Below are 27,883 nucleotides of genomic sequence, written 5' to 3' on the forward strand. Positions count from 1 at the left end.
GGGCGGGCCAGTGGGCCTCTGTCCCTGCGGACTCTGCCCCGCAATGCCTCGGGAGTGCAGGCGCACAGGGCACGCTCCCCTCAGAGTGCCATGTTGGCACCAGCCTACAGGGACCCCTCCGCAGGCCTCCACAGCGCGGAAGGCGCTGAGGGCTCGGTGGGGATGCCGCCCCCTTCTTTCCCCGCCACGAAGCCAGCGAGGCTCCCTGCGCGGCGGGAAAACGGCGCCTGCCTCCCCCCGCTGCTAGGGGCGGGGAGCGGGGCCGGCCCGACTACAGCTCCCGAAGGGCTGCAGGCGCTGACGGCCGCTGGCCTCGCTTCCTGCCCCAGCCTCGCCTCACGGGCCGCCCGCGGCGGGAGCCGATGGAGGGCGCCGAGGAGGAGGTGGCGGCGCTGGTGCAGTGTCCCGTGTGCCTGCGGCAGCTCCCGGGCGCGCACATCAACTCGCACCTGGACCGGTGCTTGCAGGCCGGGGAGGGCGAGGTGGAGCCGGGCTCGTCGCCCCCCAGCAAGCGGCCGCGCCTCGCCACCGCCCCCCCACCGGGGAGCCAGGGGCAGGGGGAGCCGGAGGAGGCCTGCCCGGCCGCCAGCCCCCCCGTCTTCTCCCTCTTCCACAAGGGCCGCGCCGGCGGACAGAGCCTGGGAGCCCCCGGCAGGAGGAGCGGGGCGGGGCGGGAGGAGGCCGCGGCGAAGGCGGAGGATGGAGGCTCGGCAGCGGCGGCGGGCAGCGGGGCGAGCCTGGCGCAGAAGCTGGAAGGGAAGCCCTTGGCCGAGCGGCTGCGGCCGGACACGCTGGGGGATTACGTGGGGCAGGAGCGGGTGCTGGGAGCTCAGACCCTCCTGCGGTCCCTGCTGGAGTCCCACGAAATCCCCTCCCTCATCCTCTGGGGGCCACCGGGCTGCGGCAAGGTGAGTGGCGCCGCTGGGCCCCGCCGCCGCTGCTCCCGCCCGGCCGCGGCCGCGGCCCCGGCGGCGGGCGGCTCTCCCGGCCGCGGGAGGCGGCCATTAGCGACCCGGCAGAGGTTCGCACCATACAGCTCGGGTCGGGTGTTCAGGCCCTTCTCTGTTTCACGTGGCTTTCGAGGCTGATGCATCTCAAGCGTGGGATCTGTTTATTTTTTTGAACTCTTTTTTTTCCTGTCGTCTTGGCTTCTTCTGTGATGTCTTTATGATGGCTGATGCTTGCAAGTTTTAATTTGGATCACAAAAACACAACCTACCTCCTGAATAAAATAGAAGCAGCTCAACCCCACCAACCCTACTCCCAGCATTTTGCACTTGGGCTACAGATGCCCTCTTGGTTTCACATAATTTAGACTTGGTAGAATTCCAAAGCCATTAAACAAGCTGAGAAGCTTAAAAACAGGCACAAAATATAACCTGTAAAAATGTCTAAGAAATGGGGTGAAATACGTGCAGATTAATAGTGGAGTGTTTGGCTTAGCTCTCAAATGCAGGCCCCTGACAGAAGGCAGCTCAGGTGTGGAAAGGAGATAACATTGTGGCCAGGCACTCACTAACCTACAAACTCTCTGAAACTGATTAGTCTTTGCAGGATCTGACTGTGGCATGCTCTTGTCCTGCCTCTTGTTAAGATACCACGGGTTGACCCTGGTGAGTCCCAAAAAGCGCTGTAATTACAGTACAGCAGGGAAGGGATCCATAACTGTATGAGGGAAGGGCCAAACTTATGCCTCAGGATTGGTCAAGAGAGAACCCTCAAAAAGATCTTGCCTTCATTTGTCCTTTTTCTCTGTATTCCCGATCTGGGGCGGGGGGGAAAGGTGAGGTGTGAAGTTAAGCAAGGAAAATAATGGTTATCCCTGTAAGCCTAATGTTGCACAGCACTAAGTCCTGCATATTTTATATATAGGTAGATGTCTTGGTTATGTGTGTGGGAGATCTGGGATAGGGAAAACAATCACTAATGAATTAATGCTAGCAGAGAAGTTAAGCTCAAAGCAGCAGCTTGCTCTTCTCAGCATGCTTGAAGAGAAAAAGAAACTTGATATATATGGTATTTGAATAATAATGCCAGTTAATCACAGTTAATAAGGAGCAGGTATCAGCATAATTGAGAGATTAATACTGTTAGCAATGATGCAAGGGGGTTAGGCTAAATAACATACACCTGAAAAGAACCAGCTGGTGAACTTAATTTAATTGCCACTTAAAATAACCAGGTAGTATCTGAAAGAGAGATATCCAAGGAGGTGAGATAAGGGCTGGTTCTAAAAACTCATTAAAGGGTAGGTGGATTGACTGAAGCAAGATGGCCAGAGAGAGATGTGGACTTGAGTTCTTTAATAAATAGGACTCCACCTTATTGAATGGGTAACATGTTTAGGGGCCTGCTTTTGTATTCATACTCTTCTGCCTTTGGTTTCTTGTTACCTGTGTCAACAGTGTCTGTTTGCTTCTTCTTGAAGCCCTTTTTCCTTAGAAAAAAATACTGTTACAAATACAGTGATAAAGCAAAAGCTGCATATAGTCTCTGGAAATGAGAATTGTCTTCAGTGTCCTTTGGGCTGTGATCTCATGTGCCCACCTGTTTTTTTTTTGACTATCGAAATGATTTTTCATGAGCTTGTGACAAGCTTACACTTGTGTTTCAGATCTTCCTTCGGAACCTTCTTTGGTACTAAGACTCTCTTTGAATAACGGGATCTGTTTTATACTTGTGATTTCACAGCCTTCGTTCTCCTTTCTCATGACCCATCATCCTCATCAATATACCTTATGCAGAGTTGTATTTAGTAAGCTTGCTTCTCACAGAGTTTAAATTCTGTTTGTCAGTCATCTGGCCTGCCTCAAGATTGTGCTTTTTGCCTTGTCAAGGAACAGTTCCACAATTTATCTGTTACATTTTTGTCTCTCCAAGTACTTAAGATGTTGGGTAACTCACCTCCTTTCTAGTTTACTCCTTCTCAACAACCACTTTTGAGGCTGAATGCTTTCAGTTGGCTCTTGATGGACCATCCTGGCTGAACCAGAAATTCCTACTGCAAAAAGTTGAACTTTTCCCTTCACCCACACTTATGAATATTTCTGGGATGGTGCTAGATTATAGTTTCATCTCAATCCTTCGTCCCTATAATTCATATTGTCTGTCTCGGGCAAATGGCTGAAAGTTTTGTCCTTTACTTGGGTATATTTTATTAAATTCCTGTCCTTAGAAATTTAATGTGCAAGGCAAAATAGTCCCCCTAAAGATGGAAAAAGAAGTCTGTGGTTGCCTGCCTGCCTCATTCACTTACTGTTTGGTTGTACGTATATAACATCTCTAAGAAAACATTTTGCAAGGAGGTAACCTGAAACAGGTGGAGGATGGACAGATGAAAAGTAAGCCTATTTCTCTTTTTTGTGAAGAATCATGTAACTCAGTGCTTGAAACTTGAAAAGACCTTATGATGGAGAAATAAGTGTTCTCATTGCCTCGGGACCTAGTTGGACTGATAATCAAAAAAAGTACAGTCTTTTTCAGTGGGGAAAAAATTAAGGAATGTGCATTATGTAGCTTCAGAATTATCAAGCCCACATGCTAAGCTCTGCCCATCAAAGAAAATAGCCTTACATTAGAGGGTAGGTGCTAAAATAGGAGTATACTTAGATATGTTGATCTAAATTCAGAAGTGCTGTGTAAGATAGTCGTAGACTTGTAAAACCTCTTCACACTCGTGCTACCCATGGAATCTGTTTATTAGAGCCCATCTATGCTTTCTTCCGTTTCTATAGCGACATGCCATGCTAATTGATACTTCTTTTGAAAAGGGTAGAGCAGGACTAAGTAAAAAAAAAAAAACAACTGGAGATGGAATTAATCCTTGGGGCCAAATTTCAAATTAATTTATGTATTATTTGTCAGTATGGACCTTTATGAGAAGTAGTAATTCAACAGACCTTTTCTAAGCAGGAAGAGAATAATCTTAGCTATTAAACTGCTAGAAATGCAGTATTTCATATTGTAGGTCAAGAGTACTTTTGGAGACTTTTTATCATGAAAGTAATAAAGCTAGGTACCCGAGTAAAAATATATGTGCTTTGTACTGCTCTGCCCAAGTAGAATTCAGCCTCAGCTGCACTTGAATGTTCAAGGAATTGAAAAGACAAAATCGGGGTACTTCTGTTATGAGTTTATTTTCTTTTGAGTTTCCATCTGTATTGAGTCTTCTTATTTTAAGGGGGCATGATCTCTGTACTTTTAATTTGTCATCCTAATTTCTTAGGAAGCCGAGGTGCTCTAGGTGGAAAGGCTTTGACTCTGTTATTGTTTTTACCTTTGTCACTATTAAGCGTTGAACACAACCTATTTTCTGCTTTTAAGAAGCTGACCAGACACAGGCCAGAAGAAGAAACACTGCCTCAAAGAGATGACGTGGTTATTAACTTAGGACAGTTAGCTTGTTCATCCTGACTACGCAGATTTTTTTAAAGCCTGTATGAATCCTAGTGTAATCCGAGTAAGCTGTACTATGATTTATGACACCTTAATGCAGGGATTTAGATTTTTGCTTGTCTGCCATGGGGCACCAATTTTAGTAAAGAGTTAGCGGGGGGACACAGCGTAACTTGAGCACTGAATAATTTTGCAGCCACAGATACTGTTTAAGGCTTATAAACCTGAACATTCTGTATTTAAATACAGTAAACATTCCCTCTTATGCCTGCTGTTTAACAAGAAAAAATGTAGACAACAAGTGTCTGGAACCTGCTCCCTACAAAAGGTCAGACAAAGAACACTCGTGTGATTTTCTGGGGTCCATATTTGCAATCTAGTCCTAAGATAAAATATGCCATGTTGGTATGAATCCAAAATATTAAAAACCTCAGTACGTTCAGTCTTTGAAGTTTCTATCAAATCTCCACTAAGTTTATATTCTATTTCTAGGACTCCCTTGTATTCCTTTTCTTTGTTTTTATTCACGACTTCGCTATGTGGCACATCGAAACACAGACAGCAAGTCCAATTTACATATTTTGCTCCCTGCGTATTTATTGTCCCTTCCCTCCAGCATTTTCTGTTTTGCTAATTCAAGTGATTACCTAAATGGTTATTTGATTACTTGAGTATATTTCATCTTTTCTTATTCATACTGCTTGGGGCCTGATTTGAACTGTTAGAAGTAATGAGTTCTTTTGATTGATAACCATGAGTGTTTTAACTAAAAATGCATAATGTCTTTTACAGTAGAGTAGACTGGAAGTCCCGAACAGCTCTGAAAAATGAGTTTGTCTTTGCAGTTGCCTGGGAGAAGTCTTTCAGTACAGTGCGCTTGATTTTACTTACACCAGTCTAAATCAGGAATAACTTGGGGAAGCTCTCTAGGAAGAAAAAACTGGAAGAGAAAATATGATTGTATTTGCAAAGCGGATGGACTATAAGGAGACAAATCTGGATGCAGCAAATGGAGGCACAGCTCCATTTCAGTAAACATTATGCCGTGACCTTGCCTCTGTTTATGCTTCATCGGACTTGGATTCTGGAAGTGCTGTAAACCACATGCTGTGGTGGTTGTTCAGTGACACCTTACTCCTCCAGTAGCCTCACAGTGGGCTATTTGGGGTGTGAGGAACCAAACAAGATGGGTAAGAATAGCATCTGCCCTTATATAAAAGCCAACTGCTGCCACTTTTGATTGCGTTTGTCTCTGTAGACAGTGCCCCTGGGCCATGTTGATCTGCTATCCTGCCAGTTTGCTTTAGACATAGCCTGGCTTACCTCCTGTGATGCAGTGTGGTAGCTTGGGGTCAGCTCAGCAGTGTTGTGTAGGACAGACCACAGTTTTTTAAGCTGCATCCCAGGGAACTGCTCCCCTGTCTGGCATCCAAGGATGCTGGCCCTGTTGGTATCTCACCTAGGGCACTGAAGCTGAGCGTGGCCTTTCCTGACTGCTTGTCAACCACAGTATGGCCTTGCTGTCCTCAAAGGGAGGATTGAGGGTGAGGAGAGGCTGTTGATGGCAGCACCATGTAAGTAAAGATACGGAAATTCTGGCCAGAATAAAGGAAGAGGCAAAAATACAGGGAAAGTCATGCTCAGAGGGCAGCAAAAAAAAAGCAGGATGCTGTTTTGGAACTCTGATAACATAGTTTAGACTCTGCAAGTCTATAGGTGTAGCTAGCCTATCGGGCTTGTGTTTTGCACTAGGCTGTCAGTGTTTCATCATCCGTGCCACAAACATAATTCATACTGTGGTTTGCTCTGGAACAAACCAGGAAAGTCACTTGGTGGGGAAGCATAGATGCCAAATAGACTATCCCTGCTCAGGAACAATCTATGCTTTGCTGCAGCCTATACACTAGTGCAGATCTGTGCCAGATCTGCTTTGGTCACCTAAACATGGCCTAGCAGGCCATACAACCTTCCAGACTTGTTGGAAGAAGCACGTATGCTGGAAGGGCCCATCCAGGTACACGGAGACCTCTTGTACCTTCAAGTGTAGTATGAATGTCAGCTCCTCGTGAAAAGGCTGTAAGAGAGCTAGGCAGTACCACCACTCTTTAATCCTGGAAGGGGCTTTGGTGAGCTAATGCAGTGGGCATAGTTTAATAGCCTGGTAAAGAGGTGCAAAAATAAAAAGACCCATTACTTTTAAGTGGGTAATGTTAGTCATTGAACATCAGCATCAATAGGACAGGTTTGTACTTGCTTTTTACTATATTCTTCCAGCCATGGGTGTGAGGCTGTATTGATTAGGGGCAGCACAGCGAATAGGGAAGTAAGTTAAACTCAAGAAGAGAGTTGCCCAGTCAAGGAAACTTGTGGAGATACAGAAAAGTCATGTCTTCTAGTACAAACATCCAGCTAACCAAAATAGCAATTCCTATTGACTTATCTGCTCTGACAGTGAGTGGTGTGTGGAGCCAGGCATACTTTGTGGGTTACTTTTATGTCATCCGTAACTCCTGTCAAAGCCTGAAAGAGCTGGTAGCATAGTTGCTGGGAGTGGGCTTGTTTGGCTGGTTGTTTTTGTTTGGTTGGTGGGTTTTCGTATATCTTGTATGGTTGCAGCCTTTGGGAAAGGATATTCTCATTTGGGCTGACATGAAGAAATTTGCAGGACGGTGGAGGAGAGTTTCAGTAGTTCAGTGTTTGTTCTGTGTGTAATGGATGTGGAATTAAGTGACCACAGGCTCAAGGTTTAAGTGTTATTCATTGGTGAGTAATGGTTCATGAGTTAGTTTCTTGGTGGATATGTTTCCATGTTTCAGAACAGCTCCTTAAGATGGCGCTTCTTTAGCCCGGCTGAACAGATAAGTCAGTGGGGTCTTGCAGTTTTCAGCATAAAGCTTGAGGTGATAGGTGTGAGTTTGGACAGTTTGGTGGGATAATGGAAGAGAACTAAAAATTATTACTGGAAGGGGCAAGGAAATTACACTGTGAGCTTTGTAAGGTGTAATTTTTAGTGAAGCGAGCAAAAGGTTAGTTTGCAGGATCACTCCTATTCTCATTGATATAAATACCATTTAATTTACAGGAGACAATACTTCTGCTCCTCCCCATAAGGAGAAAACATGATCTAAAGAACAAACGCCTGTATAATAAAAGGAGCAGAGTATCAACTTGTTTAGATTTCCTCTTCCTGCTTGTTATGCTGGTTCTGATACAGACGTATTCATTCATATTAAATGGCAACATCAGTGTCACTGTTTTGAAAGACTTTTTTTCTAATGTAAGAATCAAACCTACCACAAAATTTATTTCAGATAATGAAAGATATTCAGTGTGTTTTCTTCTGCCTTCCATATTGGATTTTAAATTTTCTTCTTATGCCTCAAATACATTGCCCCTGAATTTAGAGGGAGAATATAGGGGGTTAGCTTACTAGTTGCAGTTCTGTGCTGGTACCTTCATACTTAGGCTCCCCTGCTTAAGTTAAGTCTCCACCGGGTTATATATTTGCTAGTTATAACCTGATAGTAATAAAGGGAGAAAGCAGTGTAGCATGTTACTGACTTTTGCTTGAGATGGTAGGAGGAAAAACAGCATAAGAAAACTGAGGTCATGGGAAGTAATAGGCTTTCAGAGGAATGGGGAAAGTTCAACCTGTATATGATGGGCAGTTTGACTTGCTAAGTGATTGATTGTGCAGAACAGAAGGAAGAGGCCATGAACGTGCCTGTCCATGTGAAGCACTGCTTTTGAAAGGCAATGTATGTTATTCTTAATACAACCTTTGTTGACCCAGAAGTTGGCAGAGCGGGAGAGGTACATGCTGGCTGAGAGCTGTGCAGCAGTTTTCGAGTAGATTCTTGACCTAATAATAACCTTTAAACACATCTCTTTGTATTTTTCTTTCCTAAATTAGGGGTAGAAATATGGTCTCCTGTGCATGTGTTTAAAAACAATTCCTCACTGCTTTTTTTCTAAACAACAGAACTATCTGTGACTTGGTGAATGAGGGCCAGGATGCGGTATGAGCTACCAGTTCAAGTGGTAGCCACTTGATTCTGCCCCCCACCACTTTTATACTTTTAGAGAAGGAAGAAGTACTTCTTTACTTTTTCATTTTATGTATTGTGGATTTCCATGCTTTCAGTGATTTTTTTTTTTTTTTAATGCATGGGTACATCCTCTGAAGGTGCGTTCTGAACCAAGGCTGTTTTGCAAGGAAACACCAACTTTGGTTTTATCTTGTTAGCTTAGTTTCAAAGATAATTTCACCCTTTTGTTTTTTTTTGTTTCCTAGATCTTCCTGATTTCTGTAGGTTTTACTGCAAGCACTTTCCAGCATGTCTTTCCAGCCTTGTCTTCTGCAGCAATACGAGGAGTGGAGGGGCTGGTGCTTTGAGCTCCAGGTGGTGAGAGAGGATCTGACAAGGGATGCGAGTCTTGTATCAGGATATGAAATTACACCTCTTCTGAAGAAAATCAGGAAGCCCTTTCTAAAACTAAAGCAAGAATAAATAATGATACATCCTCCCCTTTCCCACCTTGGGCTGGTTGCCATTTCAGGGATGAGGAGATCCATTCGAGAGACAGGGCAGTGAGTGAAGTTATGCCAACACCACTGGTAGCCATGTGGTAGGTGGTTGCTTCTACAGCCTCCCTGCAAGAGGATTGGGTTGGCAGCACCTGCTGCTTTAACCTCAGTACTTGGGGTATCTTTTGAAGCAGTTTTGGCAGCACCTGTCCCGCTCCTCATCATCTGCAGCTCTCCTGTCTTCAATCTTCTTGGCCTCCTTCTTTAATAGGAGAGTGAGCTCAGTGGAAGAATCACCTGTTTTTCTTTAGCAGTACTTTGAGAGATACACTCTGTGACATGCAGATACACCTGCCTTTACCAAGGGTTGTGAAGGGAAGTCTGAAAATTATGCCTGTGATGTGTTCAGGTGTACTGAGTCTGCCGGGGGTAGTACCGGAGGGGAGGTTGCTTCTGTGCTTTGGTAGGCTCAGTGAAATTTCCTATAAATAAATTCTGATTTGAAGGAGTTTTCTATAAGGAAAGAAAAACAACACAGCTGCTCACTAAAAGCAGCCAACAGTTCAGTCAGCTGTCTTTTACTTCCCTGGGCTAGCCCTTGGTTACTGTTGGCTATTTAGATTTAGAGAGTTACATTTTCATAAGTATACATAACATTTTTCAGTATTAACATTCTCATGCTTTTGTAGGGAACTGCTTTCTGGTTAATTTCATTTTTATGTTCAGTGGGAATAGAAAAGGCTGTCATTAACAACATTGTAGCTTTTTATTTCGTAAATGTGGTTGCACTGTAAATGCTCTTGCAGTTGTCTTGGGGTAGTCCAGCTCTTTATCCAGTAACATACTCTACAAAATAACTGCACAACAAATTTCAGTCAGTGCATCTTCTGTGACAGAAATGTATTTGGGAAAGAGTTCTTCTGTGGTAGAGGAGACAGCTGTCATTGCTGGCCATTTCAGTATTGCAGCTGAACAGGTCTGGTACATAAAAGTGCAAGCATTAGAAATGCAGCAGTGGAATTGGCAGCTACCTCTAGCAGGAAGTTTTTGTGTCTTCTGTGTGCTAGAATAGCATGAACCAGAATACCTTACTCTGTAAACTGTCAACGCTGTCCCTATGTCCAGAATATATAGCTTGTTCTTTACATATTTCCTTCAAATGAGTACTTTCTGTGTCCAAAACAAATTTTACAAAGCTTTTTTCTATTGCCATTTCAGACTACGCTGGCACACATCATAGCCAACAGCAGCAAAAAGAACGGCACGAGGTTTGTGACACTGTCGGCCACAAGTGCCAAGACAGATGATGTTCGAGATGTCATCAGCCAAGCCCAGAATGAAAAAAGACTCTTCAAGAGAAAAACCATCCTCTTTATTGATGAGATCCATCGTTTCAATAAATCTCAGCAGGTACTGTGCTATGCTGCTTTTTGGAAAAAGCCTTTGTCAGCACTTCTGTAAAAGTTCCCACTTTGCCTTGAGCCGATAGCTTACTTGGAGCTTTTGATTTTAATGTTAATGTGTTTAGTAGATGAATTAGGGAAAAACATAAAAATTAAATTCCGTAACTAACTTCCAATCAATGTTTAATTACTGTGATTCAAAGATTTAAATAAAAGTCTGATCTATACTTAGAGTTGACTTATGTGACGGGCTTTATATGACACTTTTCTGAGATTTTATTTCTGCAAAGTCATGTTAGTAATGTTTGCTGTACATGTCTTAATTTCAGCCTCCTCCCCAGGGGTAGCATTCTGCATTACCTTTGAAAAGGTCTGGAATGTGGATGTGCCTAGGGTGTTTGTTTGGTTTAATGTTGACGCTCTTCTCTGTGAGAAGAGACCATAGTATCACTGGGGAAAAAAGGAGACCATAGTCATACCATGCAAAGCTTTAATTCTGTACTACAGGTTGCAGTTTCTATAGCCAACCATATTCCAATCTTCCTATAGTTTTCTGAGACATTGTATAGAATTACGTGAGGAACTGTAGCCCTAAAGATTGGTTCAAAGAGTATTTAGAAGTAGCCTCACTATTTGTTACATTTGGTAAGGCAATTTTGTGACATCTTATGTTTGCCAAGCAATAAACCAAAGTCACATAAATAAACTAAAAATTTCTATAGTTTTGACGCTGTTTCTGTTCAGCTGGTAGGTTTATTCTCAGTGCAAGCACAAGTTATTAAGTTGAACATCCCATAATGTGCTGTGTGCGTGAAATTAAATAATTTAGATAGCTGAGCAAATGAGCTGCCTGTCAGTGAGGTTATTTGTCATATCAACATGGAACTGAAAGACTTAAAAGACACGAAAAATATAGCCTACTCACATGGGATGTTTCAGGTTGTCGTTGATCGAGGTCAACTTTTTCTGCTTCCCTCCCATCCTCAGGACACTTTCCTTCCTCACGTCGAGTGTGGGACCGTGACCCTGATAGGAGCAACCACAGAAAACCCTTCCTTCCAAGTCAATGCCGCCCTTCTGAGCCGGTGTCGGGTGATCGTCCTGGAGAAGCTCTCGGTTGAAGCGATGGAGGCGATTCTGATGCGGGCCGTCAGGTCTTTAGGGGTCCAGGTTCTGGGCCAGGGTGACCAGCACAGCAGGTCTGCAACTGGCAGCAGCAGTGAGAGCTCGGAGTGAGTACTTTATGGGCTGCAGGGTGTTAACGCACACAGCCCGAGGAATTGACTGAATGCCAGGGAGAGAATGAAGCAGTTGGTGGGTGGGAAGAGAAACCCTAGCCACTTCTGATAGTAAAGAAAAAAAGTGGCAGCATATGGCATATGCAGGGGGTGACAGGAGAGAGAGAATTTAAAGCACTGGCTCCCTCCATCCAAAACATAATCTCACAGTCTGGATTAGGAGAGGGAGTTTGATACTTGGATCTGTAGCTCCTGACTCACCCTCCCAGGACATTTAAATCCATTCTGCTGCTGAGCATTTGCTGTGGAAGCCTGTAATTGGGTCTTTGTCATGTCCTAATGTTGTTACTTCTTGTTACTGGTTGTAAAAGCATCATGTTACCATTAAGTGGTGGACGGGGCATCCCCTCTTAAGTTAGTTTGGAAGTGCCTGACAAAAGTTTGTTGTTTTCAGAAATTTTTTTTTGATAAGATCAAGGAGGATACTACTGTTCTTTAGTTACAGGAGAATTGCTGTGGTATGTTTTATGGTATGCTGTGGGGAAAGGGGGCTGTTGCTAATAGATGTGTGCTAATAGGGGTGTTAATAGATTGTTTTAAGATAGACTTTGTTTTTCTCTGCTCCTTGTTGTCCAAGCCAGATAGATTCACATTAAACATTTGAGAGTTTTGGAAAAAAACAAGGTCCAGGTTTGCACATAAGGGATGTTATCTGCCCTCTGAAATGGCTAGCTGGCAAAAAAAATAATGCTTGGTACTGCGCTACTTTCATGCAAGTTATTAAAATTCCTTCGTGTTGATGCTTGTCTGTACTCCTAGTAATTCGCAGCGTATTGACATGGTGGTAATTGGGCAGGCACTCTGTATGAAATAATCAAGAGGGAATCCACTTTGTCCTTTAGGTTTATAACAAAAAGTAAGCACTAAGAATCGCTAACCTGAACGCTGAGGTCAAGGCAGGGAAGGAAAGCATTCCGTTTTTATTTTTAGGGTACCCTGCCTCATGGTTTACTCATTTGTAGCTTTTATATATTGTAGTAATGTGAATTTTAGAAGAGAGGGCAGTACTGCATGTCAGCTTTAATATAATGGCACAGCTGTGGTTGTGGCTACACCCTGACTGGGGTTTGGAGACTTTCCTTTCTGTACAGGATTAAAGTACAAGGCATAGTTTCAGCTGCAGTTGTTTGGGTTTGGGTTTCGCTAGACTATCCATATCTGTAACCTTCCGTTAGCTATGGATGATTTAAACAGCATGGTGTGGTGCTTCATTAAGCTGAAAGAAGCATGGCAGGCAGACTGTCAGACTAGCAGTTTCAGAAATCTACCCATGGAGAGAGAGGGCCCCACTCCAGTGGCCAGTGTGGGAGCCAAGCATTTGAAAAGAAAAATGGGGTTCAGAATTTAGGAGCGATTGTTGCAGTTTTGTGTTAAATCTTTCATGTCTTTCCTGCCATTATCTGGTTCTGGTCTGTAGTTGATACACACTGTTGCTGGTGAGTTTGGCTTTTTATAAGTCATCCTGTCCCTTGCTGTGGTTCTGGTTTAGCTCTCCATGTTAATTCCTTCTTCTTACTTCTCTGTCCATACTATTTCTGCTCCTTCATTTCCTTTCCACCTAATACTCTGCAGGAGCAGCTGTGATTCGTCTTTTACCTCTTCAACTCCCTGCCTCTATGAAGCAGGTCTGTCATTAGATGCAGGCAGGCTCAGTGTTCATGCTGTCCTGAGGAATAAATAAAAGTCACCAATTACAGTTGAATTGGTTGTTCACTGTTCTCGCCTTTGTTCCAGAGTTGGAAAAGGAATTGTAAGGCAGCATGTCCCCAAATGTGGGGCGTGCCCGCTTTGAAAATGCTGCAGAGATCTAGCCAGAAGGCACAAGAGATGTGTATGTTGAATTTTGGATTTCATTTCCCATGTAAGTCCCCCTTCCCAAAGCACGGAAGTGTTGTGTGAAGTCTTGCATGCGCTGCTTGGCCTCAGTTTGTCAGATGGTCTTGGTATCGCATCACTTGTCTGTCATGATGGCTGACCTACATGAGATTTTGAAGAGGATGATTCTTTGTGGTCTCTCCTATTACCTTGAGGAATAAGGTGAAGGTGAATCTTCCTTAGTCTCTACAGGCATCTTCTGTGCTCAACGGGCAATGCAGCCATCACTGAGTGATGCAGTAGGTTTCATTGTCTCTGCGCTCCATACACATACAGCAGTCATCAAAAGGAAAGTGTGCTCTACCCAGATCTGTTTCCTTAAATTTTTGTGGTCACTTTTTCGTATCTTGCTTCCACCATTGCTGCAGGTTTCTGATAAGGCTAGGTCACCTGCCTTCTCTTTCATCCCGCTGTGGCCTTTTCTTGCTGTAAAGCTGAAATGTAACTAGCAGGAGGTGTTACTTACTTTGGTATCTTTTTCTTTGTTATATCATCATGCTCATAAAGCTTCTTTGACAGTTAATATATTAGTTACTGGATTTCTTTAGGATAAAATGTGCTTTGTGTTATATTGTCATCAGCTTTGCTGCGTCAGATTGTTCCTCTTAAAGCCTGCAGTAGATTGAGCTGGAAGACAGGGGAATATGAAAGGAAGAAACATACGGAGAAGAAAAGTATGGAGAAGTCAATGTTAAAGACGCTTTATATTGCTGAAGCTTTACTTGTGCTTTCTGCATTTTATGCTGTCTCAGAATTAGCACAAAGTGTTCCAGGGGCACCCTGATACACTACACTTGTGGTGTGTCAGTGATGGAGGAAATGAAATTCTTCTTGGCCTTTTATTGTTCAAGTGCTGCCCTCAGAGTGGTATCTCTAATTGAAGTCAGACAGTAACCTGGGTGGTGGATTAACGTATTTGAAGTTAGATAGCATGGAAGGCGCACAGCTGAGGGAAACAAAAGGATCCCCAGTTTCCTGGTGGCAAGCCCAGACATCACGCAGTTCAGCTTGTTAGTGGCTGTATTACAAGTACTGACAAGTTTTGCATTCACTGGTTTGTAAATCACAGTGTTGAAGATGGGCTTCCTTTGGCTCTTCAGTGTTCAATACCTTTTAAAATTTATTCCCTTTTTGGAACATCCACCCAATTTCCTTGCAGGAAATAGAGTTGCTGGGATGAGAGGCAACATTCAAAGGCAATGCTGAAAGGCAGTAAGCAATGCATATCATACTGCAGTATTTCAGATGAAGTACTTTATTTGCCTGTAAAAGTGTTGCAATCTGTCAAGTAGTCAGTGTAGTGAGAGTAATTGCACTGAGAAAGTAAGAAAGTACTGATTTATATGTGAAAGAAGCAATAAGTACTTTATCTCATGTTCTGCTCAATTATTTTCAAATCTTTCATCATACAGGTTCTCCTTGTTTGGACTTCCTTGTGTTTACTCTCTGATACTGCTTACACCCCCTTGCCATTGGATCAAATGCTGTGGTTTTATGGGTAGTTTATCATATGTTTTGTACTGGTTCTTGGCACGAACTGTCTTGAGGGTATGGAGATAAGGAGGAATTGGAAGAAGGATTTATTATTCTGTAGTGGTAGCTTTCCATTCCTGAAGCTAGTGTATCACCTTCAGCTCAGTGAGTGATGGATCCTGGGGCGTCCCTTTTGGCTTGTTTGTTTTTGTCTCCAAGTGTCATCGATTACAAGGTACCAACATTGAGCACTGGCATCCAGTGGGTGTTCAGTGTTAATTCTGGAGAGTGAAAAAGAGATGAGATTGCCCATCTGCAAGAGGATCAGGAGCTTGGGAAGAGGTCAGAAAGCATGGGAGTTATTCTGCTTTGCAGTACTAGGGTGTGCAGAAGTCGGGTAAAGTGGAAGAGTGTAGGGCACTTGAGCTTCTGAAGACAGGATGGGCTTAAAAACGTAAAATATAGCAAGTGTCTTTTGGAAGCCATTTTGAAATAATTGCCTTCCTGATTTTGAAATTAGGCCCCTGCCTAATGAAGTTAAATTGTCAAAAAAAAAAGGAATTTAAGATTTTCATTACTCAGAAAAAAATAACTGAATTCAGTTATTCAGAGTATAAAACACTATTTTGAAATAATGAGTGTGAATGGAGCTGAGATTATAGAATAGGGAAGCATTATGTTATTTTCAATCAGTGATTGTCATCAATATGCTGTGCAAACAGATCGTATGTGGAAATTTTCTCTGTTTATTCTTGTTCTTTATCATATTCTGTATGTCATGCTATTGTTGTAGACCTGGACTGGATCAGCCTAATATATAACACATTATTTGGAGTGGAATTTCTGTTACCAATATGTAGTAACTTGGATTTCACCGTGAAAGTGGAAAAGACCTTTGCTTGTAACCAGATTTTCCGTACTTCCTTGTTCATATTTGTTTCAGTTCCTGTAATACTAATTGCTTGTGTTGAGTCAACAGGGCACTTAGAGCCCTGTAGTGAAACTGGAGAGAATACAGCTGGAGGAATACAGCTCGGCCTTCTTGCCCAGATTCTAATTAGCAAATAAATGGCAAAAGTGCTCAGAGTCCTCAGCTTTCTTTGAGACAGACTGTTCTTAGCTTCTTGCAAGGGTAGTATCTGCCTCTTACGGCTCCCAACACTTGCCCTCCACTTGCAGTTGCTGAGTGCAGTTGTGGTATCAGTGCGAGGAGGTCTCAAAAGCGTGATGTTCTCTGCAAACAGCAGGCAAAGAGCTTAGTCCTTGCAGGTGAAACCTTCTCTTCAGTCGGCCCTGCTGATGTATCCAAAGTGTCTTCTCAGCATGCAGCGTATTTGGTTTTGTTCCCTGTTGATGGAGGTATTAGCAGCATGACATCTGTGTGTAGTACCTGCTGGGTTTTTAAAAATAGCTTTTGCTTTCTTTGCTGGCTTCTTTCACTGCATATAGAAAAATCTGGTGCCCATCTGTGGTGCTGAGGGGTGACCGTTGCTCCCTGATTTTCAAGGAATATGATGCATGAGATACTTCACTGAGTAAGTCCCTGTGCTGTTATAGTCTGCTTCGCCATTCAAACACGAAGAAGGTGTTTGAAACCACTTGGAGAAAGTGCAGTTATTTTGGAGCTCCACTGTGTATGCGTGTTAATTTTTTTTTCTAGCTTTATCAGATACATGAGAGATAAGGAGATGGAAATAAAAATATGACAAGATGCTTGTGTGTGTATAGATAGATATATATTTTCCCACAGGATGTGATTCCTGCTGCCTATTCTCTGCAGCATGGGTTATGGCCCTTGAACACATTTGTCAGCCTTCACTTGCCATGCTGTGGATTAAGATTGCAGCTCTACAAGCTTTGCCCTCTCATGTGCGGGCACAAGAGGGCTCAAATACTGACTGTTGAATTTTTTCCAGCTCCTACTCTATTTTTCTTTTGTGTGACAAGTGCAAAGTAGGTTTGCAAGGAGGAAGATGAGGCAACTAATGAAGATTAGTGGAGATGTGTGTCTGGGAACCCTGGCATTGCTTTTTTGTACACCACTGGTAATAACAGCAATACATTTTTCTGGTGAATGAAGTGCAGGGCTGTTGTGAATCCTTAATTATTTGGTGCACAAGGGCTTCATAAGAAATTGCCTCTCACGCCAAGCTCTGTGCATTAATTCCCACTGATAACATGTCACTCTTGATTTTTCATTCCAGAAATGGGTAATTTCAGTCGAGAAATGGGTAATTAAGGGCCACTGCTTATGCCATGTTTTAACTCCACTAGCTGCTGTTCCCAAATCAAATCAGTTATACCCTCTGCCTGGCGATCACCTTAGCCATTACCTTGTCTACATAACTAAGAATAGAGGGTCAAATCCTCAACAGTGTGCATATGAAATATGCAGAGGCGAGTTGGTTCGCATGTGCCCCGACAGTGGGGACTGCAGCCCAACAGATGATAACCTGGAGAAAGAGCTGGAGGACTTTGTTGCTTTCCCAGGTTTTTCATGGACCTGCTGTGAGATCTCAGTAGATCTGTTGCTCCATTTCTCAAATCTTCCCATCTTGTTCATTTAGATTGTGTGTTCACTAGAGTTTGGCCTTTTTCATGTGTTTCTATAGTCCTAGCACACTTGGAGTAGTAGATGGCAAGAACAGTGACTTGCATGCACTGGGATGCTGTTTCTTTCTAGTAAGATAATTTTTTTTGTACCCCAGTGCCTAACTTGTAATACCTGTTACAACTTTAAAAAAGAACGTAGGATGCATATATGTTTTACAGTGTAAACAATCCTGCCAATTGTTCCTTTTAAAAGAACATTTGATAGCAGCTCTTACTGTTGGTAAGAAGTTTAAAACCTCAGGCTAATTACTTTATACCTCACTATATTCTTTCATATGCATCTGGATAGCTTCCTGCCGTTTCATTGTCCTTCCAACAAGGAATTTGAAGTGCTAGCTATGAAATGCTGGTGGAATAAAACCTTATAAAGTTTAACTGGCTGTGCCAGAATTGTACTTTTGCATAACCCTAATCCTAATTTCCATTGAACTTAATAAAATGAGTAAAAATCAGGGGGTTAAGATGAGAGCTCATGCCCTGCATTTTTCATGTGCAATTATATTTTGCGCGCACTGGGGCAGGAGGAGGAGGGGTCAGGTTCCACACTCTTCTCCCAGGCTCTGCAATGCTTAATCATGACAGAAAGAGTTAAGAACAATACTGAAACCCAGCTGCTCTCAAACTTTGTAAACAAATGGCATCTCTAGGATAATACTTTAGGAGAGGAGTGTGATGGGGGCTAACAGTGTATGGTTATTCTGTTGCAGATTCCCGGTGTGCATAGAGGAGAAAGCTCTAAATACCCTCGCCTACCTTTGTGACGGTGATGCAAGGACTGGACTGAATGGGCTTCAGTTAGCAGTTCAGGCCAGATTAGGAGTGGGTAAGACCACTCCTTTGAATATTACCAAAGGTGGTTCTGCAGATGGCATTCTGATAACAGAAGAGCATATAAAGGAAGGGCTACAGCGATCTCACATCCTGTATGACCGAGCAGGTGAGTACCTGATACAGTTTATGAGGTGCAGTGTTCTCAAGAGCTGATAGCCTGTATAATTTCTGTTTCTTCTGCCCCTTTTATAGCGGTTGCTCTGGTGAAACACTGATTGCACTGAAATATGGCCTAAAAATTACTTTTCCTTTACATTATAGCAGGCTCACCCAGAAATTCCATCTAAACAGGGTTTTCTCTTACCACTTAGGAAGTGTAGGTTAGCTGAGAGACGTATTTGCTGCCCTGCGAACAGTTGCATGGGGAAATTGTTTATTCTTTAAGATTTTTAGAATATTATCTTCTAGTTGGTTTGCAGCGTGAAAAGGGAGAAGTATTTTGATAAGGAGATTTGTTCTTGAAGGTTGGAAATCTTCCATTGCACTTTTACTCCTTTGAAAGTCTTGGAAACGTTCACATTGACAGCAATATGTTATGTGAAAATGTAAGCAGTTTGCTTTATTTTTAGGGTTGCTTTTTATGGTAATAAATTTTGTAATTTGCTTAGGGCAGGTCACACAAATCTAATTGCATTTAAGACTTCCTAATGTGATAACCACTCTTGCTAAATTTGTGACTTGGCAATGTTAAGGAATAACAATAGCTGGCCACTGTACCATTTTAGGTGATGGGGTTAAAAATCAAAGAGTGAATATTAGAGATTAGGTGAATCCCCTTGAATGCATATGCTCATTCTTCAGCAACACTTGCATCGCTGTGCAGCATAGTATCAGTTATGCCAAGCAGTATTTGGAGAACTGGTTAATTTTTGTTTTGCCACTGTATCTGGCTTGCTGAATTGACTGTTACTACTCAAAACCTGTGATGAGAGATTTCTTGAGGTTGTTTGTAACGCGTATGCCTGCTTTTGCAGCCTTCTTGCTATAAAGAGGAGATGGCTCATTGTCGGGAAAAAGTCAGCAGGGCAGATAGTGGTATGATGGCAGCTGACAAGTCGAGGGTAGGCAGGTGGAGGGAGAAGAAAAATTTAATGGGGTCTGTGGCAGGAAGAAGTCATGATTAGGAGGAAGCGGAAAATCTGACCAGTTTACTGATGTGAGACTCCTGCGCCATGTAGTTCCCTTGTGTGTTTGCTGTCGCCTTGTGGCCACTGTCATGCAGAATTCTTGGCTGTGTCCATTGCTCCCAGCCTTCGTATCCCGATTTGCTCTGTTAGAGATGGCAGAGAGTGCCGCTGCCTGAGGCTTGCATCAAGTCTAGGTAGCATGTGTCAGCCAGCCCCTTCTCCGTGACAGAAATCCTTCAAGCTCTGTGTAGGGTGGTTGGTTTGGTTTTTTTTGTCAGGGATTTTCAGAGAGGGGTGAGAGCGGTGAAAATTCTGTTTTTCCTGAGTGTACGAATGCCAAAGAGCCTGCCACAGATATTGTGACAGTAGCAGGTTGCCCGAGTACATGCCTTTACAAAATTTTTCTCTTCTGTGGAGTAGACTCTGTTGACCACTCTTGTCCATAGTAGAGATAGCTGTTTGTCCTTTTATGTGCAAAGGGCTTCTGGATAGAGGCTACCTTATAAATAAAGATATTTTTGTAGTAGGTTTAGGTAGTACTTTTTGAATCACAGCTGCTGTAGTGGAATCTACAATCCTTTAATATATAAAGTGCAGGGACATGATGCTGTCTAATCACGATAGCAACAGCATAGATTTGAGTGTAGTGTGTTCATGTAGAAAGCACCAAATAATTGATTAGTGTTCAGAGTTGTGTAAATACAGAATTTTGATTTAACATCATTATTTATTTTTGGTCACCTATGAAATTTGCCAACTATATGTACTTGTACATTGTTTTATGTACTTTCACCAAGTAGTCTAGGAAGGAAATTATTCGTAATCCAGTCATTCGGCTATTGTTCTGATCTGTGTGCAGACACGTAGAGGCAAGACCTTTGTGCAGATAATCTATGCGTTTTAGCTGGAAGGACAAAGACACAGCTCTAGTCAAATTTCGCTGCCAGCGGCTGCCTGCAGCCCTTTCCATGTGAGACGAAACAGACTAGTCATATTTTAGCTTTTACTTGCAGTTTTTAAAATTCTGATTTTTGGAGAAAATGATGCAGCAAACAAATTAATTAAAGTGTAACTGCAGATGGACAGCAAACAGATTTTTTTAAAAGAGTTGTATTGTTTCTTCTTCTCTTATGTATTGTGTCCTTCTGCTAACACTGATTTAATAGCAAATACCAAAGATAAATATCCGAATAATTGCAGGGTTTTGTCTCGCTGTCAATGTGGTAACATAACTTCAGTTATGGTTAAAGACTAGAAATGTGTTAAGCTGAAGTTAATTTATTCTGTAATCTGGAACACAGTTGTTCCTTCCCCTTCTATGGAGGAGGAAAGAGAGGGTGTCTCACACCGTAATGTTTTTTGCCTGCTTTATTGTTTTCTGCTGAACCAAAATCAGAAGTCTTTTTGTCCATGCTGTTGCTCTAGCTTTAGTTCCAAGGCTTTCTTCTGTCCTTTACTGGTGAGCAGTTGACATTTACCTTTGGCTAAGACAGAAGATAATGTGAGATGGGGACTGTGATTTTACTTTTGCCCACTACCTTATAAATAGGGATTGCTTAAGAAGTGCAGATATCAGTTATGGTCAGTGAATGAGGCCTTTTCCCTGTCTTCTACCAATAAGACTTTAGATAAATCAACTTTTTAAATTAGCTGGAAAATTCTTCATGAGCACATAAAGCAATTTAGGGGCATAAATCAACAAGATTTATGCATCTGTATACATTAGACACTAGAAAACCATGTCATCCACAACCCCTTGTGTAGTAACTTGTTTCTCTTTGGAAGGGTAGTTGCCTCTGTGGAAACTGCATAGAGCAAATGTATTTTCATTCCAAAAACTCTGGAGTTTTGGTTTCAAGACACATCCAGGATGCAGAACAGCAATGATAGATAACATGGCATGTGTCTGTCTCTCAGCTGAATTGGTAAGGCCAAAATTTATGTGTTGGCTAACCAGCCTGAGACACAGACCTAGTAAACGAAGGTCTGTAAAAAGCTGTCTAATTATTTTAAATGGCTTCTGGTATCTCACACAGAGTACATATAAACTGTATTTTTTAAAAAGAATCATAAAACCTCTGTCCATGTAACTGTATTTTGCCTTTAATTGAAACTGCATTTAAATTACAACTGCACTGTTTTTCTGAAGAAGTCAAGTCTGGTGTACAAGTATTGTCATTATGTTAATGACTCGGTCACCAATATTTAACTTTGAGGGAGAAGATAAAGGAGAAAACTGCCCACTTTCTCAGCCTCATGCTCTGAAGTGCCCTGCAGGTATGTATCTCCAGTCCCAACCAATCTGCTGGATTCCTTTTGCCTCTCCAGCTGGTATCCCCAAGTATGACACTTTACAGTAGCCCAAACAGTGTATAAAAGCACTCCAGCAAAAAAATCTGGGCGAGTGCAACCTCTGGAGATATTTAAAGGCTGTCTTCCTTACTTTTAAGAGACCAAGAGACGCCTCTTGCAAGAGGGCGATGCAAGTTCAGCTGCTTGGGTTTATTGCTACTAACTCAAGTGTTATGACGGAGCATGGACGTGCTGTTTGTGTTGGCATGAGTAATGACTGCATACCACAAGGCTCTTTGTGTGGAGTCCTAGCAAAAATAGCTGTCTGCTGGCTTGCATGCGCCAGCAGCGCTTGTGTTGAATTCCCCACAGAACTGCACTGCAGCGTGACTAGCGATGCAGGAAGAAGGACCCAATGTCTGACCTGGGAGGTGGAGGTCCTGCTGGCTATGAAAGGAGCAATTTCAGTGGTATGGGGACTTTGGTTTTCAGACTCATACATGTGGCCTTTTATTTTGCACGGCCTGCAAGTGATGGTGATGTGTTCTGATACGGCCCTCAGGCTGTAAATCCTTTTAGCCATAGGAAGAAGAGAAATACTAACAGATGGCTGTGCATGCAGCCAGTTGCCTTTATAATACACACTTAGGTGTGAGCCAAGGAACGCCAGGCCCTTTAAAAAATAAAAAAGGCAGATTATGTGGAAAGTTTCACAACAATACTGCAGCAAAATACTCAGGATTTTGATTAAAAGAAATGCATAAGAATCAAAACCAGCTGCACAGAGAGTAATTGCAAGCAGGAAGGGTCTCATTCAGTGTTCGTAATGTTTTTAGCTGTAGCCCGAAAAGGTCTGTGGAATGGCTTTGTTTCTCCTTGGAGTCCATGTCTAATCTTATATTAAACTTCAATGTTAAAAAAATTTTCCTTGTAATTCTTTCAGTCTTCCCGCTCCTTACTTAGCAGTCTGGCATTTCAGGTTTTATTCGTGATTGTTTTTTGCTTCAGCTGCTTCCAGTTTTCAGGACCCTTCCGGTAGCACAGGTGTCCACAACTGAACTCAGCATTTCTTAGGGGTTTGCCGGCATTGTGTGCTGTGATCCTGTTTCCTCCAGATTGTGTAATGTGCCATCATTTGTATATCCACAGCAACGTTTCCTTTTTTTTCCCTATATAATACAGTAAACTCATGTTTGATTTACTGCACGCTTTACTTTCAAGTTTTAGTTGATGTGAAAGTTCTTTTTCTAAAATATCACCAGTGTATAGTACTGGATTTCTCCGATTCTTCTGTTGTCTTCTCAGAGCTGTGCACGTGTCCAAAGGCAATGGTCAGTGGTTTGTATGTGCTCATACTTTACTCTTTGTCAATTAGGAGATATTTTCCTAACTGCTTAAAATATCTGTATTTTTTTTCTTTTGAAGGAAAGGTCGGTAGGGTACGAAAACCAAATTGTTTGCCTTGCAATTTTTAAAAAATGCCCCCCTTTTCTTCTGCAGTTGTTCTGTTATGCTTATGTAGTTAGTGGACTGATCCATGTGGCAACACATGAAGATGTTGAAAACATTAATGAACATCATAATCACATATACATAGACAGAACTTGAAAAAGCAGGTTATGTTTACCTGCTGTGATCTGGTAAAATATATTCTGTTCCATTAAATGCAATTCACTTAATTTCCTCCTAACAGCCTCGTGTATCTCTTCTCCCCCATTCTAAATAGGAGAAGAACATTACAATTGCATCTCTGCCCTGCATAAGTCTATGAGAGGCTCAGATGAAAACGCTTCCCTTTACTGGCTTGCTCGAATGCTTGAAGGTGGTGAGGATCCACTCTATGTGGCAAGGAGGCTGGTGAGGTTTGCAAGTGAAGATATAGGTAAGTATTTGCAGTATTTCATGTTGGAATATTATGTTGAATGAAGATCTGCCAGACTTCTGGCTTCCAAAAATTGGTGTTTGAGAAAACAACTAACCCCAAAACTGCTATGTGCAAAATAGGTACAAAATTCTTAAAAGCTCCACATCCAACAAAAACTTTGTATATGTAGAGACTTACTTGTGGTGTCATTGTGATGATTACCTATTGCAGGAGAAACATATTTTTGAGGGCAGGTTTTGGCAGTGTATTAAAATGGGTTCTTTTAAACTCTGGTGATTAATGGTCACCAGTAAATTTGTGTCACAGAGAATGTATATTTCAGAGATGTCTGTGTTTTTTTAATTACTCTGGAAGGTGAATGCCTACCCTGACTTGCAAACCTCAGATTTCATTGCTGGCTCCTAGTTGTAAGGCATCTTGATTCTCACAGGCTGCCTGCTGCAATTCCTTCAGTTGTCGCAAGCGGGGCACCCAGTACATGTCTCGCTGATTGATGGCACAGCTTGTCTGGAGACATCTTGTAAAGTGCAAGGTAATTTAGCACAACAGCTTGTACTGCACGCATGAGAAATGATGGTCATTTCCAGCTTGCTTCTAGAAAAGGAGTCTTTTAAAACTTTACTATTTGTTTTAATAAAACAAATAACACTGAAAGCATTTCCTGTGACTCTCTGTGCCTCTCTGACTCTCTGTGCCTATGAAGAGCTACTCGCCCCAGTACAAAACCAAACCATGAGAAGCCAAGCAACCAGATGCCCTGCCTGCTCAGTAAGGTCCACCATAGCGAACTAAGAAAAAGGCAAAAATGAGTCAGTGCGGCCATGCCCATGAGTCATGCGGCCATCAGAGAGACCCTAGCGCGAATAATAAAAATATATCTCTATAATGATAGAACATTTTCTGCCGTTTGCAAACATCCTATTTGTAACAGCATTAGTTACTGATTCTTAAAGCCTGCGTGGACTATCAAGGAAGAGCAAACATTTGATTTCTGGCCAGGTAACAATTTTTACTGCCTCTCTGAGCAATGCAGCTGTAGTAAAACAGCAGCCTTTGCTAGCAAGATGGGCCCATGCTCATCTGGGACTTGTGTGATCAGTCAATATTGGACCATAGGTTATGCCATCAACTCCATTTCCTGCAGTGAGGCTATTTAGCTATTGCACTCTTCAGATTCTGTACCAGGGTAAGCCTACCAAGTTCTTCTGACAATTTTGCAAGACTGGAATAATCTGTCTAAGCAATGTTTGGATCCTGAAAATGATGTTCAGAGTTCACTGCACTTTCTTGCAGCGTGTTAACTCAAGGTCTTTCTGTATTTTGTGCCAGCCTCACTAAGGGATGTGCACAGAATTAAAAAAAAAAAAAGAAAAGAAAAAAAAAGCCCTGAAACTTGCATGTTGCATTTTCCCCACTACTGATGCAATATTTCTCCAGGAGCATCCCCAGCTTTTTCTTGAAACTCTATACTTCAGTGAACTATATCTCTCATGAGGAAAGGCTGAGAGACTTGGGTTTGTTCAGCCTGGACAAGAGAAGACTGAGGGGGGGATCTCATCAGTACTTATAAATACCTGAAGGGTGGGTGTCAAGAAGATGGGGCCAGACTCTCTTCAGTGGTGCCCAACAACAGGACAAGGGGCAATGGGCACAAGTTCAAACACAGGAAGTTCCACCTGAATATGAGAAAAGACTTCTTTCCAGTGAGGGTGACAGAGCAGTGGCACAGGCTGCCCAGGGAGGTTGTGGAGTCTCCTTCCCTGGAGACATTCAAAACCCACCTAGACGCGTTCCTCTGCCCCCTGCTCTGGGTGTGCCTGCTCAAGCAGGGGGGTTGGACGAGATGATCTCCAGAGGTCCCTTCCAATCCCCAGCATTCTGTGTGTGATTCTGTGCGACTTATCCAAAGAGGTGCAGCAACACTTTTAGCACATATGTGATGGGTGAAGAGTTATGAGATCTGGGGAAACTATGTCTATATAGCAGTATTTCCCCATTTCTTTCTCAGTTCCAAAAAGTGAATCATATACAGGCAGCTACTGCTCAGGCTGCCACCGTGTGGCAACACATTCAGTCTGAAAATCGTACCCATGATTTAGACCTTTCTTTTGCAGGAGGGAAGGGGACAGAAGAAAGCAAGCTGTGGATGGAGGCAGTATATCTAATGTACTGCAAAGTATTGTACCAGAAGTTCCAACATCTGAGAAGGCAACTTTGAAATATGCATGGATAACCTTCCATCTTACAGGAGGGGGGAAAAAAAGAGACAGTAACTAAAGTAAATTGACTTTAACCTGCTTTTATCTGATCCCTTTTTATAGGGCTGGCAGATCCTTTGGCTTTAACGCAAGCAGTTGCTGCTTATCAAGGCTGTCAATTTATTGGAATGCCAGAATGTGAGGTAAAGGCTTCATTAATTCACTGATCTGAAAGTACTAGAAACTGTAAAACCTATCTGTAATTACAAAAAGAATCAGAGACTGCAAATTTAGTTACTTACTTATTCAGGATGTCCCTTATTTGGCAAGGAAGAGAACATCGTATCTCTTAAAATGGTGTTGTTTGAAGTAAAATTCACTCCATAATTGTCATTAAAATGTGGTACGTGAACTAATGTCATTTTGCTCTGTTCATTTTTTTCTCTCTGTTATAAATAAAATATATTCTGATATTCTATAGTAGTGATTCCTTTCTAGTAGTGAAAATCGTGAAAAGCTGGGTTGTTGCTAAATAATAATATTCGTACTACAGTAGTGGGCAGAGGTCAGTTTAAAAACATAATCCCTGTCACGCCACACGAACAACCTGAATAACAGACCTTTTCCTAAACAGCTTAAAAGAAGTCGTCTAACATTTCCCTCCTCTTGTTTCCAGGTCATTCTAGCACAATGTGTAGTGTACTTTGCCAGAGCACCAAAGTCCATAGAGGTATACAGGGCATATGGCAATGTCAAAGAATGTCTGAGAAAGCACAGAGGACCTCTGCCGCCTGTTCCACTGCACCTGAGAAATGCCCCAACAAGGCTCATGAAGAACTTGGGCTATGGTAAAGGCTATAAATATAACCCCATGTACAAGGAACCTGTAGAGCAGGACTACCTACCAGAAGAGTTGAAAGGAACAGACTTTTTCAAGGAACAAAGAACGTGACCACCTTGCTCAGAATGGGTTTTGATTTTATGACTTATATACTTGTTCTCAGATGGAAATTTCCCTCACAGTTTCAGCTATTACTGTCGTTGAAAGTTTTAAGCCACCGAGCCTTTCAGACACTTTCTTATCCTCCTGGTTTTACTGTTGTTATTCAGGGGGTGTTTTGTAAAGAACAGTAGTTGGGCAATGTAGAATTGCAAAAATAAGCTTTATCAATATAGTGCTGTCACCCTCTGGTTCAAACGAAATGGAGGAGAAATGAGGGAGTTGTGTGTCTGGCTCTTGCTGTGAGACAAGGAGTATCACTGTGCTGCGTTTTAAAATCAGTATCTATTTCAGATTTTGAGAAGGCTTATTTTCCACAAAAATAGTAAATTGTATCTCCTCTGCTAAAATACGGTAAAAAAAATATAATTACAGTGTAATTCTTGCTGTTACGATGTTCCAGAGACTGATTTTGTACAACAACATTTATTGAACCAATAAAGTTGTTAAAAATAGTGTCTAGGCATTTTTTTAAGTATTCTCAAGACAGCAGTGTGGTTTTCAAAGTTTGAGGTTCCTTTAACTTTATCACCCTTACATTCCAGAGCAAGTTCAAATCATTTTGGAGGTCAAATAGTCATGAAAATAGCTGAATTATGTTTGGTTTTGAAGTTGTATCACTTAAAATTTTTGTTGTGTGATGACATTTTGAGAAGTGCTTTAGGAAGGGAGATTCCTGGTAGTGAAACACGCTCATATATTTCCAGTTGTGGTTCAGGAATTCCAATAGCCTTGAATTGGAAAGTGGAGAGACACAAATTGGCTTCCTGCTTTTATAATAAGAGAGTTTGGCTTCCTCTTCCTACTGAAAACATATCCACATCCAAGATTGCGGTTGACTGAACATTTCAGTAAGTGGAACGTATGGTCATGGCAGCGTCCCCGATGTTGTCAACATTCCTTCACGTAAGTGCTGATTATTTTTCTTCTCCTCAGTCCTTCTTAAGTGTGCAGTGGTCCAGTGT

General features: G+C 42.3%; 2 protein-coding genes across 2 annotated transcripts in view; one reads left to right on the forward strand and one right to left on the reverse strand.

Annotated features, from left to right (window-relative positions):
* The window catches only part of MYLK4 (myosin light chain kinase family member 4), an 84,460-nt gene extending 72,649 nt beyond the window's left edge, over positions 1-11,811 (reverse strand). Inside the window, exon 1 of the mRNA XM_075084164.1 lies at positions 11,252-11,811. Coding sequence (XP_074940265.1) covers positions 11,252-11,307 — 56 coding nt within the window. The 5' untranslated portion in view covers positions 11,308-11,811. The remainder of the gene's footprint in view (positions 1-11,251) is intronic.
* WRNIP1 (WRN helicase interacting protein 1) lies at positions 193-27,378 on the forward strand. Its single transcript, XM_075084168.1, has 7 exons — positions 193-908; positions 10,142-10,333; positions 11,314-11,558; positions 18,293-18,522; positions 23,562-23,717; positions 26,042-26,121; positions 26,595-27,378. The coding sequence occupies exons 1-7, from the start codon at positions 363-365 to the stop codon at positions 26,868-26,870; spliced, it is 1,725 nt and encodes a 574-aa protein (XP_074940269.1). The 5' UTR covers positions 193-362; the 3' UTR covers positions 26,871-27,378.
* Positions 27,379-27,883: the final 505 nt, after the last annotated feature.

The sequence above is a fragment of the Phalacrocorax aristotelis genome, chromosome 2, assembly GCF_949628215.1.
Source record: "Phalacrocorax aristotelis chromosome 2, bGulAri2.1, whole genome shotgun sequence".
Lineage (NCBI taxonomy): Eukaryota > Metazoa > Chordata > Aves > Suliformes > Phalacrocoracidae > Phalacrocorax > Phalacrocorax aristotelis.

Excerpts from the sequence above, each read along its gene's own strand:
- WRNIP1 (XM_075084168.1), top strand. The coding sequence starts at position 363 with ATGGAGGGCGCCGAGGAGGAGGTGGCGGCGCTGGTGCAGTGTCCCGTG. Across the intron at positions 10,334-11,313 it reads GTTTCAATAAATCTCAGCAG|GACACTTTCCTTCCTCACGT; the intron begins GTACTGTGCTAT and ends TCCCATCCTCAG. Across the intron at positions 23,718-26,041 it reads GTTTGCAAGTGAAGATATAG|GGCTGGCAGATCCTTTGGCT; the intron begins GTAAGTATTTGC and ends CCCTTTTTATAG.